This window comes from Vanessa tameamea, chromosome Z, assembly GCF_037043105.1.
Source record: "Vanessa tameamea isolate UH-Manoa-2023 chromosome Z, ilVanTame1 primary haplotype, whole genome shotgun sequence".
NCBI lineage: Eukaryota > Metazoa > Arthropoda > Insecta > Lepidoptera > Nymphalidae > Vanessa > Vanessa tameamea.
In genome coordinates this window covers 1,513,753-1,528,586 of record NC_087341.1, presented here as the reverse complement: position 1 = coordinate 1,528,586, position 14,834 = coordinate 1,513,753, and the positions used below count along the sequence as shown (strand labels likewise).

General features: G+C 32.5%; 1 protein-coding gene across 3 annotated transcripts in view; it reads left to right on the top strand.

Annotated features, from left to right (window-relative positions):
- Nucleotides 1-9,364: 9,364 nt before the first annotated feature.
- The window catches only part of LOC113403985 (forkhead box protein L2-like), a 113,787-nt gene continuing 108,317 nt past the window's right edge, over nt 9,365-14,834 (top strand). Inside the window, exon 1 of one of the 3 annotated variants that reach the window (XM_026644696.2) lies at nt 9,365-9,770. In XM_026644696.2, coding sequence (XP_026500481.2) covers nt 9,770 — 1 coding nt within the window. In that variant the 5' untranslated portion in view covers nt 9,365-9,769. Of the gene's footprint in view, nt 9,775-14,834 lie in introns of all 3 variants that reach the window. The other 2 variants (XM_026644695.2, XM_026644697.2) reach the window with 2 other exon arrangements.

Genomic DNA, 14,834 nt, shown 5'->3' with positions numbered 1-14,834 from the left:
ATTATTATTTATTTTTTTCTACAAAAAATATTGTTCAATTTTTTTTTCTAATGTGTCTTTGTCTCTATGACAGATCTAAGAGCAGAATTAGTCGAATCGCAGTGATTGAGAGACTCATCGGGATCGCCACCATATCGGTAGATGTTTTGAATTCATCCTTCATGATTGCCTTTTCGGTAGTTCCGCACTTTAACAACCTAATGAGCTTAATTGTACAATCAAAATGTAGTTACTACGTGAACGGTGTATGGTATTAAGAACGTTAAAAGCTTGAGATATTCTCCTCCCAAATAGTTTACCGGTCAGAAGTGGTAAGTATCATTAAAATCTGCCATTTGCTTTTGTACACGAAAGAATCGTAGCTAGTTTATCACATTTTCTCTGACTTCTCTATGCATCGAGACCTCCCTATTCGTCTCAAAGTAGTTTTAGAGTTTTAGAGGTTGAATATGTAACGCCCATACATTATTTTAAGGATTAATACACTTTGATCAGCTCTTACTAGAATATGCTTTTCGTCTCAAAATATTTTGTGTAGTGCATAAAAGTAATAGAAATGCGGACCTTTTCTATCAATTAGCTAGACGATCTGCGGAGGTTGCGAAGAAGTTGCGACGATTATGCTTAAACAGCATGCAGTGCATTTATGTGTCGCTAACGAAGGGATGCTTAAGTACTTCTTACCATTCCTAAATATTTAATCAACGAAACTAATTTGTTTTATAACAAATTAGTTTTGTCTAGATGATGTCCGCTATTGTAGACTTTGCTGAAGGTTTAGTAGTGAACCTAAGCAGATAATTTTTTTATCCCTACAGTTTCTACGCCTTAAGTAAATAAATGTGAAATAGTTGATTAATATTTTTAAGTGCATCTTCCTTCTTATTTTTTGGTAACAAGACTATGAAAAGGAAAATATTAAATAAAAAAAAAAATAGAATACAATTTTTCTATGAAATTTATAAATTCAGGGAAAAATTATTAAGCTGGCAGCACTCACTTTACCTGTCAAAATCAATAATTATTACCAACATACACAAGATTAATTAAAATTTCGCAGTGTAGGCAACATAATGCACAGTATGTAATTATTTTATAAAAAATAAGGGTTTTTACGATGGTATTCGAAGATACTCATAACTATGCCGCTTTTTTGCTCGATCTGCGTTTTTTCTCAGAATGGAAACATCTCTAAACATCTTAGAATTTTAGGATTTTTGAAGATTATGAATTGGGGATTATTATTTTTAAGAAGTCGTGGGCTATTTATCAGCATATTAATAACTTATTTTAATTAGAAAATATTATAAGCAGAGTCGTAATATTTTAATCATTCACATCGTGATACGTATTAATAAAAAAAATCTTGTTCAAATATAAACTATAAAACTGCATAGCAGGAACATTTTTATTAATGTTCTTTGCTATGTCCAGTGAACAAAAACTTTTCCTATGAATAAGAACTAATTGGACGAACATAAAGATTCCGGTGGCGCTAAAAGGACATAGGGTAAGGCATTCAAAATAATAAAAATGTAAATTTGTATGCAATGTAAATGACGTTTATTGAAATGGTCGTGGATTATTGTTAAGTATGTTTTAAGATACACTTAGAATTCATGGAAATAACAAATACCATAGGTGGCAAGGCGCTAGTTCGGGGAACAAAATTAAGTCACAACGTGATGAGAAGATATCGTCAAGTTTGCTTTTCAGCTCGCCATTATGAGAGAAATAAAAAAAAATGTTTGTAGAAAGCTACAGTATGTAGTAGGTATCACAAGTTTTTCTATCAGGTTCGAAAGAAATAGTTCTTAAAACATAGTATCCGTTGCACTGCATTACAGCATGGTGAATTTGTAAGGAATTTAATAATCAATATCAATAATCAAAGTAATATAATATTTGAATAAGATAGTGATCATAATACATTTAAATAGTTAAAATCTCTTTATACATTCAAGTCCAAGTATTCAGGTCGAATATATTTTACTAGCTCATACGGAGGCTTCACTCATGTGAGTATTTATTTGTGCAACAATTAATTCTTTCATTGGCCAGGACGTGATTATATTTATTTAATCCGAGTAACATTGATATAAAATAGTTCCATGATTACAACTTTGTTGTATAACGTATATGTTTACATAGATTAATATATCTTTATTTATAATACAACAATATTACACCTAATTACTCATTTCCACTTTAATTTTACTTCCAAAATTTCGATAACAGTTTCGTCGACGTTCAAAACGCAAATCCATAGCGAATATCGTAGATTAAACAAGCTCTCGGTCAAAGCTATCTTGTCTATTTTCTGTCAAATTTTGTATATTTGGCTGCTCTTTTCGTATAGTTGGAATAGAGTATATTTGTTTGAGACCAATGTACTTACTTCGATACCGTATAAGCGATCACTAAAGATGGTCCTAACTCTTGCGTTATATACATTTTCATTAAGAAGTAAAATCTATATTTTTTATTTTTTATATTTTTCTAAAAGAACAAAGATGTAGATTTATTTATTAAACTAAACAGAATATAAATGTTACGAAATACACTTAAGTAGGTACTCATTTGCTGCAGAAACATGTCTAGAATTTCCCCATGGCCGGTAGGGATACCTACTTAGCTTAATTGGTGAGATCACCTTAGGCAGGATACGTGGGGGGTGCGGGGTGTTGAAATATAGGATTAAGTTTCATTTTAATTAACCCTTCAGTTGGAAAAGTCAGTAAATCGACCCCTTCGTTTTAAAAATGCAAATATATTTTAAATAAAATTAAAAACGTGAAATATACTAGGCGCTTTTAATTGTGAGTCCTTTATTTGAAGACTTTTTAGACAACGCTAAGTCAGAGTTTGTTTATGAGTATTTAATTGGTGACTGTAGTATATATAATATATATTCTACTAGCGACCCGCCCCGGCTTCGCACGGGTGCAATATTGATACTGAATGAATTACAGAATGTCTTTATACACAACGTTCACAGCTTTTCAGTCAGTTCAGAGCCGTGTCGATCTATATTAAATGCACAATTTATGTAATGAATATTATAAATTTGATTATTGCGATCTATCTCGTAGGGTTCAGCAGCATTTGAAACGTAAGCGCAAAAGATTAAACTTATTTACGACATCACATTAGTAACCTCTAAAATTACCAGTGTTTCTTTTATATATTATGCATATATTACATAAATTTGAATCACTCTTATCTATTAAAAGAAACTGCATCGAAATCCCTTGCGTAGTTTTTAGGACCTCAGTATACATAGGGTCAGACCGACAGCGGGAAATAGAAATCATTCCGGTGCTTGCTGCATAGCAATTAAAAATATGCGAATTTCGACTGTGCTTACGCAAAGTAAAAGGGAAACGGCAAAGGATCGCGCGTAACTTTGCGTTTATACAATAATTTTTAAAGAATTTCCAACCCATTGACAGGTTTTGTTTTGATTTCGTTTCATTGTAAACTGCAAATTCCTCATCTATATTTGGCGCCAAAATGATGAAACCTTTTTATTTATTTATTTTTAATATTAAATAGTAAACATTACTTTGTGTCGTTGAAATTTCGCACGTTTTTCATTTGTTTTTTTTTTTTATAGAAACGTAGCGCCGCTCTCTAACCGGCCTTATGTTAAATAGTAACAATTTAGTAAATTTCAATCTAGAAAATCCTGTTTAATTTTCTGCACATATACAGCTGGAGCTCTTAAAATGAGACCATAACCGATTTTTATGTGCAGCTGTCGTCCCATAATCACTGGACAAAAATCGGTTTACGCTATTCATATATAGGATAATAATAATAACTATTATTTTTGAAGTCTAAGACATAAACCTAATCAGATATAGTATGGCCTATATTCCCTTTAGAAGTGCTGATTAACAACACTTACAGCCTTATTCCTCGAAAGCCACCCGTTTTTGTAACGAAGTTCTTTGGTAGTAATCGTAATGCAGATTCATCGGTCGAGCGGCGGGTGTTTCAGAAAAGACCATCCTAGAGCACAGCCTTAAAACATCTATACATAAACGCGACATCAGAGTCGCCGAGGCTGTGCTCTCTCTGATCGAGCACGGAGCAGGGCCCGCTGGATTGTAGTAATTAGGATTAAAAAAAAAAATCACCATATACAGTATTTTTATATATTATATATTATCATATATTATTTATTATGGACTATTTATATATTATTTTAAATTGAAAAAAAAAAAATGTCAGTGTGGACCACGTCTTCCAAGAAGACGACAAGGTCGAAGTCCAGCGAAGATCTTCTGATGTTCAGTAAAAATATAAAATAACGCCACAATTTATACAAATAAAATGTAAAAAAAGGCACGGGCAACTGTGAGCCCGTGGATGTTGTAAAGTAAATAAAAAAAAAAATCGTAATGAAAGGAAACAACATTATGCCTCAAGGCGACCTTGTCTTTCGCTCTCTCTGTCTACCCGTTTCTTTTAGTATTTAAACTTTGGTGGTTGGTGTGTAATGTTCGTGTGTTGTTACGAATGGCTAAATCAAAGTCCAACTCACTATAAATATGTTTATTGAAACACATGAGCAAACCGAAGAATAGAAGGTGCAAGAATAGAAACGGTTACACAGTTCACAGTGTTCAACACAAGATAAGCACAAGGAGAAAAAGTTTAAAGCACAGTGGAAAGATAGGATATAAGCATAGAACTATAAGCAAACTAATAACGAATATAGGTACAGTGCAACGTATACTGCGCCGCGTGGAATAAAGCGACAAGCGTTCAGCGTCAATCAAGCGTTATTATTTTGTACCGTTTTATTCGCATGGGAAATGTTCTTACAAGTTTTTAATTTATTTAATCGTGCCTGTTTTTAATAATAATTACAATATATAACGAAAATAACTTAATTCCAAACTACATCTCAATTTTTTTAACTGTGTATAATTATAATTGAGTTATTAGTTTTGTTCAGTTAAAATTTACACTATAAACTGATTAATACTTAAGAGTCCCAAGAGAGATACAGATCCTTATCTAACATAGCCTTCTGGCATACTGATAAATATTAGCTAGGTATACACATATATATAATTTCACTGTCTGATCATTTTACTGCTTTTAAATAATACGATATATTCCTTTTTTAATAGTAATATTTAAACAAAATCAAATACACACTTATAGATGTGAACATTTTTTTGCGCGCGTTTGGGGTAAGAATCGCTTGCAGACGTCGTCTACACCTCTAAGTGTCCGTGACGCGTATGTATACTTCGTAACTTTTCCGTGTAAGTATGTAAACTACAAAATCAGCCAAAGTATATCTATTTTAGTAACTTAAACCATCGCTTTTATCTAATTCAGTTCATGTTTATTTTATATAATTTGATTAAACATCACTTTCGATGTTTCACATCGGAGCAATGATACTCCATCATTACATCGGAGTGCCTCGTGATGGCAACATTTTTGGAATCAATTTTTTTTCACGGCTTTTAGTATAGTTAACTGTCAAAAATCGCTAAGTAAGTTGTTCCTATTTGTTTTTGTTCGGATTCATTCCGAATTTTTAATAAAAAACGTTGTAATTGTCATTTTATTCTCTAATTTTGTTAATTTATTTTGTTGTGTCTCTTATTGCATGCATTTGCGAACGCAACTTCGTTTCAAACCCAGATACCTCTCATATTTTAAATAATAATAATAGTAATTAGTCCTTGTAACAGCGGTCTACTAATAAACCTAATTATATAGCTTATTTTTCCAAAAATATAGTGTATCGTCAATAGTAGTGTAACCTCAGTATTAGCGATACATATGGCATTAAATTCTTAATCCTTTTGATTATGCTATGTATTATTGCTTTTAATGCACAGTATAATAATCACAGTAAAATAATTATTAGTTTGATTCTAGAATTTTCTTTTATGAATTCAGTATTTCAAAAGCATGTTCTATAATATTTGTTGAGAAGAATATTATAGAAAATATTATACCACCTGCGATTCAGATAAATTGGTCTTGTAAGTTTTTTTTTTTAAACTGTTCTATAGGTGGCAAACGGTCAGGAGGTTGACCTGATGAAAAGTGACTACCACCGCCCATAGACATCTGTAACACCGGGGGTCTTTGGCGGTGCGTTGCCGGCTAAAATATAATATCTAGCTATTATAAAGCCACAGAGCAGATGTTTTGGGTTAAAATCGCAGATCGGGCTGAGAAAAAGTTATAGAGTTTGCTGTCGAAAAAAATTCAGTATGTATCAAATGTGTACACTGCCTTGGAAACTATGTAAAGCCGTTCCCGCACCTGATCTCTTTCCGGTCGTGTCGATTTTGTCGTCCCATGAATTATGAGAGTAAGGGAATAGAGGGCGCACTTGTGCGCACAGATTTGTGCATTATTCTTGATATTACCTATTAGATTTTCAATTGTGATTAGCCGCCGTCACCAAAATCGGTTAGGATGACATCATCACCACCATTACTTAATACATGAAAATCGTTATACGGCTAATAACAAAAACAGAGAGGCAGAATTATAGTCCAATAAAACCAATATCTAAAACGGTCTGTGCTTTCCGAGTCACGGGAGTAGTATTTCCTGCCCGTTATTAATCTCGTCGGAGAAATTCGATGATTTTACCCGAGCGCCACCCGATTCGAAATTATCTGCAGCTCTACAGGTGCTCGTGATCAGAAAAAACGCAGGATAACGGATACCTATAGTATATTCTTACCATGGCAACGGTACTATTGCTTTGTAGACTGATAATAATCTTTATAAACCCGATCCGGTATCTCACTTTATTGCATTCCACATGAACTTCTAGCAAATTTGATTTAAAAGATTTAAATTTTTACACCTATTTTAATTTTTGTACTGTAATTTTTCTTAGTATATTCGAATATCAGGTGATAGCTTTACACATTCATAGGACGATGTACGCTCTCGTAATAAACGTTAGTTTATTTACAACAATAATGATGTCCAGTCTGAACATAAAGCATCAGAGTAAATTATTTAAGGGAATATTTTTCTTTGATTCTTTGTTTAAGATTTAAGTCCACCAAAGTGTGATCTTATGCTTTCGTCGCACGATTTCTTCCGTCGAGGACTTAGATTTGCAGTTAATTTATGAGAATTTATAAATTTAATAATAATAGCCTTTATTTAACAATCTTAGATAATACATTTCTTTCTTATATACTAAATTTTAATATTTGACACCAGTTTCGCCAAGATTGTCTTGCTTCCCAGCAAAGGCCTCCCCTAAAGCTTGCCACAAAGTACGTTCTTGTGTCTTTCTTCTCCATGTAAAACCTGCTATTCTTTTTATGTCGTCTTCCCACCTGCGACGTTGTCTTCCTTTCTTTCTTTCGTATTGTCTTGGATACCATTCAGTTATATCCTTGGCCCATTTATCTTTTTTGTTTCTCATCATGTGACCACCCGTGAACACCCATTCCATACCATGCTGACAAATCTCTAGTTTGCGTATCTTGTGTTCCGTTAAACTCCATGTTTGGCATCCATATGTCATAACGGGTAGAATACACGAGTCAAATATATTTTTCTTATATTTAAGAAGTGCATCGGGATTTTTTACTACTTCTTTTAAGGACCAGTATCTTTTCCAGGACAGATTAATTCTGTTAGTTATTTCTTTAGTTGTTAGGTCTTTTGGAGATATTATTTGACCAAGATACGTGTATTCCTCCACGTATTCAATATTTGAACCATTAACTACAATTTGTTCAACGTTAGTCATCAGTTTCGTTTTTGAGGTGTTCATGGAGAGTCCAACATTTTCGCTTTCAAATACAAGTTGTTCTAGCATTTCTTGCAAGCCTATCGCATCGCCTGAAACAAGTATCAGATCGTCTGCAAATCTTAGATGGTTGAGTTGTGCTCCGTTAATATTCAGTCCATAGTTGTTCCATTCGAGACGTCTAAATACATATTCCAGAGCTGCGAGAAGAGTTTGGGTGACAACGGGCCTCCTTGTCTAACTCCTCTTTTTATAGGAAAACTTTCACCTATCCTTTCTGTCTTTATTTTAGCTCTCATATTCTTGTAGATATTGCTAATGAGGCGTATATATTTTTTGTCGACTCCTTGTGTTTCCACATTTTAGTTTGTTGCTTCCCATATTTTAGAGTGTTTAAGTGAGTCGAATGCTTTATTGTATCCTTGATATCTTTTTTAACTTATATAGTCAATGTTACTCTTATAATCGCTTGATTCCTTTTTCGAATAAATGGCAGATGTAATAAAACATCTTTTTCCGATACATTTTATTTAAGCACCGAATTATAAAATACTAAACTAGAACTTCATCACTTGTCTGACATCGTTGCCAGCGGTGCTTTTCTGTAAGAACTTAGTCAATTAAGAGATTCGAATTCTCTTAATTTAAATTAAAGCATTTGTTTAGCTACTGTGATGCATGTGTTCTTCAAATATCTCGCGTGTCACGATCATGTAAGCACAAATAATTCTGAAAACTGAAGAAAACTCAATAGTTATTCGTATGACAAGAATTTATAACAATTAATATCAATATTTTGAGTTAATTCTTTGACAAAAATACAATTTAAAAAGAGATAGGTAAACTGCATCGTAAGAATTATGAAATGATTTTTACACACACGCACGTACACACTCACACACACACACACACCAACAGACTCAAAGACACTTGTATATTGTCTTTGTGAATAGTTTTAGCTAATATAATTGTTCTATTTACATTCCGTTTCTCTGTTAAACAAAATTATAATTAATATCATTTAAGTTATTGTAACGCTTTTGATTAAAAATAAATCATATAATATATATATATATATAAATTACAGACTCATAATTATTCCAGATTTTTTTCTAGGATAATTTTAATTATAATTGTAAAAGGTTGAAACCTTAAACTGCTTGAAGTTATAGGTTTATATTATGAAAATAAAGCAACAGTCACTTTTTTTCGGATTAATTTCAAAATCTAAACTGTACCATAACTTAACCACTTTCAAACTTTACATCAACCACTATAAATTTTGATTTAAACTGCTATATATAATGTATATAAGATTCGCATTACCCCATCGTGCGCAAAGACCGACTCCGTTTTTGAGACAAGATTTGAAAGATTAGAATAAGGGAGGCGATTTGTCTTAACGAATTTCGTAGCGATCTACTGCGACTCCACCTTCAAACGCCATTGGCTTCGGCCGCTTCAATCCAACCAATGAGACCACGGCCTTCCCCACTCGACGAAACTTACTAAGATTACATTTTCCTTAAGCATGAAAACGCACCATTTCCTACTCATGACTACTAGCCAAGACGTTCAAATAATGTGCTGTAGTAACGTTAAAGGTGTTTTTTTTTTTTTAAGTTTTTGCGATCAGACGAACGGCTCGATATTTTGCGGCCTACGCGCCAAACTTACGTTGTTTGCAGAACAGTAGCGCGGGCTACGGCACAGTTAGTGCACGTTGACAGAGACGTACGTCAGCGGCACCGTGAACGATCTGCGTTGCTTTAACGTACTAGCGCCCGACGCGTCTGCACGTCCGCCCGCCTTAGCGCTCTCACGTCGAACCGCGCGTTGTAGTTTCAAAGTGTTATAACTTTTAGGACTGGACTATTTTGAATTAATTAAAAGTGTATAATTGTGATTAACAATGAACATAATAAGTTTTATGAAAATCGTTTCGCCTGGAGTTTCTTTTTAAAGTTGAAAGGAGCAGTCTGAACTTCGGAAAATATAATAAAAAGTGGGTAGGTGGTACTGATTTTGTAGTTAGTTTTAATTTATATGTTAAGTAGTTTATTCGGTTATTTTGAATATATTTTTATTTAGTTCATAAATGTATGTGTCTGGAAAAAAAATATGGTCAAACTATTTAAAGCATTAGAAAACATTTCTCTTTCTAAGTTGGTATGTTATTTTATTTAAATGAATAGATTAGTTTAATAGATTATTATTATGTTTTTTTAAAGTACATAAAAAATATAAGAAGTCTTATACGCCAATCTGAAAGGTTACGAACTCTTAATAAGTTATCTTGAATAATAAAATTAACGTATGATTTTGGTATAATGTTATTAATACTTTGAGCTATTAAAAAAAAAGTATATTTATTACGTATATTTTAATAAAAAACCAATGTTGTTTATTAATTCGATTTTGTGAGTAAAGTTTATTTTTAATATAATTATTAGTTAAGATATTATTACAATACTATTGTATATATATGTGCAATAATAGAAATATAGAAAATATTTTTATCTCAATGCTCACTTCTTAATAACAAATTATATTGCGAAGATTCTTCTTGTTTTTTTTTTTGTTTAGATTTGATAGTTTTTTTTTTTTACTAATGACAACGTGTCAAACATTTTTCTTCTTTTTCATTATATATGCTTTCATTTTATATCACATTAAATGTAGAATGCTTAATTACGTTAAATAAAAAAGTCTCAAGAATAAAAAAATCCTTCTCTATAAAATAACCGCTAACAAGTTTTTCTAGATGGTAGTCTTTTAATTGACACATTTACCTACTTTCTCTGAAGAACACAGGACCTTTATATGTATTAAAAAAATGTACGATTCTTTTCTTACAATCTCAAACAAAGGTCGAGTCTTCAAACCCGGACAATTACAATCGAATAAGCATGGGATTAATTGTGTTTATAATGGAATACATAATGGGTGACCTGTATTTATTGGATGATAATGTTCCACATTTCCGTCCACCAATCCGACCACAATTGGAGCCGTGTGGTAGAAACAAAAATTGCTCGGCTCATCAGTGGTACAAATCCTTTACATAAAAGTATTTATACATATAAATACAACGTCGAACTCAGAAGAAGTCGCATTAATTAAAAAAAAATACATCTATGAATTAGAATATTTTTTATAATCTTTTAAAATTTGTAATATTTTTTATTTTTTTATAATTAACTGTAATTCCTCAGTTGGCCAAGACTGTCATGTTGAGACCAGTCGATCTATAATACTATGTCGTAAGATGTAAGACAGTGTAACGTGATACGTTACAAGAAAAGCCGACTTCTCGAAAGCCTGTTACGAAGATGGTAAGATCAATTGCATGCAATAAGCAGAAATCAACCCACTGAAAATTCTTCTAATAGAACTTGCACATTCATAAATAATATTTCGAGAACTATTTTTTTTTCTTTTCTGAGAAAATAATCGGCTTATAGCAATTACATTTTATAATACGAATTGCTTGGAATTCGTACGGCGTAATAGTCTAATACATTCAATTGAATTTCCATTTTGAAGGATACATACATTGTATCATCTAAGCATATTTTTTAACTGCGTTGTTCGTGTCCTTTGTAGTTTATAAAACTATAAATTCTAAGGTTTTTGGTTCGAATTTCACTCGAAACAATAGGATGATATTCGTATGTTTCTGTCAACAAATTCTCGGTAGCATTTCGGAATTTTGAAGTTTGGAATCAATGTACTCTTGTACGTCAAACAGCACGTAAAGTAATTGGTCCTGACAAATGTACTCTGGCCGTGCCGTATTGAGGCCTCATCAGATTATGAGAGTGAGAAAATGCTGTCTTAGCATACACACTTGGGCACTATAAGTTGGTTCTGATGAATTCCCACCGAGGCGAAAGAACATCATAATCACATATTTTAAACAACTTAAAGAAATTAAATTAAAAATAAAACGCTCAAATATACAAATCACAATGGCTACAAGGTGTATTCGGGAGTAACACCAGAGGATCGTAAGCTGATACAAACTTTACTGCTATTAATAATAGTATAACAAATTATTTATCAATTTATTTACTTCATACAATAATATTAATTATATTTATTTACTGTATATAAATATAAGTTTCTGGCTTATTTATACCCACGGCCCTACGGCAATATAAACTGCATAATATGTATTAATATTATACTATTAATAGTGACATCACATTGAGGTTTAATTTACTACACAATTTTGGTCGGGCTTTGTGCGAGCCCATTTCGGTAGGTCACACCCACCCAAAGGAACCCCCCTCATAATTTAATCAACTTCAAAACAGCGTCATAATAGTGTTTGATTTGAAGGTCGACTGAGATAGGGTAATTTAGATAAAAGGGACCTAACTTCCTAATTCTCAAGGTTAGTGGCGCATGGGCTTTGTCAATGTTTACTACCGTAGCCATTTCTATAAATGGACACCACTTACCACTAGGTTGGTCATTTGTAAAAACAAGTCTTGTACATACAACAAGATGTTTTGTTGTTACTAAAATTTATCAGCGCTCTTGTAGTATATTGTAGTCTTTAAACAAGTAAAGGGCAGCAGAAAATTTTATTAAAAGTATTATATAAATACATCGTCTTGTGCAATAGCAAAACTTTAATTAATACCAAAATACTGCATATATATTTATGTACGATAAACGTATTGGATATGTTGACCTGGAAACGCAAATAGTTTACGTTTCGTTTCATAGTCTTAACATTTCTTTATTGGCGTAATTATTTCATTATCAGGAGTATTAGCACTAGTGACAATCTGGTTAAAGGTGAAACGCGATAGATAAAAAAAAATATATATCCTTATAAATCAATCACCTCAAATTATTTTATGGCAACAATTTGAAGTTTAATTAAAAACTGTTTAATGATCCTTGATAATTTCATTAACGCGGTCAATTATTTTATGGAAAACCTGTATTACAAATTAATCACATTGTAATAGATAAAATCAATAAGTTTATTATATTTTCATTAGTAAATAATTATCTCCTATGGTGTGCGATGGGTACGAAATTATTTGGGTTTGAATGATTTCGTCGGATGTAACGTTGTTGGATAGCTAGCGAGAACCCAGCGTTAACGTCCTTACCGATATCAGTTTTTTACAGAGGCCTCTTTCAATATAAACTACCCAAATCTATAACACATTTGGGAAACAGAAATTATATTATTTTGTGTATAAATGTTTGTGAAAACACTCTTCTTGTCTCTAGAATATATGTAATTAATTGTAAATGTAGACAAGAACCGTCTTGGTATGAAGGACGGAAATTCGAATCTACTGATAAATAAACAGAAATGGATCCAATTCCTTTGTTTTTCGAAGCATGAGGGTAAGACTTACTCACTCCGGACAGTTCCTGATCCCGATACGGAGTACGATCGTATATAGATCGTATATCAACAATTAATTTTATTGAATATTAACACCAACACACTCAGATACTGCGTATCACCATGTGAGTTTTGATGCCAAAATGAAAAAAAAAATATTAACGTATAAATGAGAAAGTAATATTATATTCATTTAATTTAAAACATACATCGTATAACAGTTTTAACTATTGTTAAATTTCTATAATTAATCATTAAACAATAACATAAAAATAATTAATTTCGATTGAAATTCGAAATCAATAATCACAATTTGAATTTAGAATTACATTAAAAGTAAAAAAAAAAAACTGAATGATATTACAACCTGATCACATATTGTACCGCCAACGGCAATACTTGGTTATGTTTATAGGAAGGATCGCTTAATATTTGTGTTAGCGTCAATCTCTATGGGCGGGCGTCAACAGGTAGCCAATTTGCTAGTTCGCCTGTGCAGTAATCAGTGGCTAACATATTCGGCCGAAGATCCCGGGATCGTGGGTTCAAAACCCTGGTTGAGCAAAAATAAGTTCTGGGTCACTGCGTCAGTAACAGTCCGGTCTGCTAGTACGTAGTATTCACACTTCCGTGCCTCGGAGAGTAACATTTGTTGTGGTCTGTGTGTTCTATCTTCCCATCAGATTATGAGGATGGAGAGTACACTTGTGTAAATGCAGGTGCATGCATGTGTACGCATCTTTATATTAATATGGAATATTAAAAGTATTTCGTGTAGGTCGTTTACTGTGGATATGTTTGTTTATTTATAAAATGAACAATAAATATGCAGTCAACTAGTTTAGTTAGTTAAGAACTTTTAGGCTTAAAAGAATGGCTAGCATATTATTAAATGTTTAGTAAAAGGCTATTGAAGTCGCAGAAGGAGGCAGCGGAACGGGGGGGGGGGGGGCGTTGGACGCTGTTGCAGACCTGCAAAGAAGAGCGGAGAGGTTGCATATGCTTAATTGTGTATATAGTTTATCTCGTGCTCGGCGGTGAAGGAAAACACCGCGAGAAAACATGCTTTAGATGAAATTTTACTTACATTTAAATACAAGTCCACCGAGCACCGTGGCGCAAAAAGTTCTAAGCTTTCTCTTCTCTACAAGAGGGGAGGAGACTTTTGCCCAGAAGTGAAACATTGTTACGGTTGTTACGGCCTTCTCTTATTAGGTTACTCACACAAACTGCTAAATGCTGTAATTATTTATTTATTATTTATATAAGGTGTGCTGGTGCACCTTTCTTGCACGGTATCTAGCAAACGAATGGCTGATATTCCGACTTTTATTATAAATACAATTTCGAGTCAAAATAAAAACCATATTATTAAACAAAATAAATATTTTAATCTAAACAGAAAGAATCAACCGAGACACTAAAACATTTGTAGAATATAGTTTTGTGATTTATTAAAACAACGAAATATCTAAAGTCGAACCCTATTGAAGGAAAGTAATTATTTCATTTTGTAATATACAAAGAGTTTATTGTAGTTTGCATTAATTTTCAATAAAGAGTTAATAATTTTTTTTTTTTTTATATATTCTGAACCTCGCTATTAAAGGTCGCCTCACGCTCACGTTTGCTCTTGTAATTTCGTTCAAAGGAACAGATTCGAGCTTTTGCGGCTTTTCGAAAATTAATTAT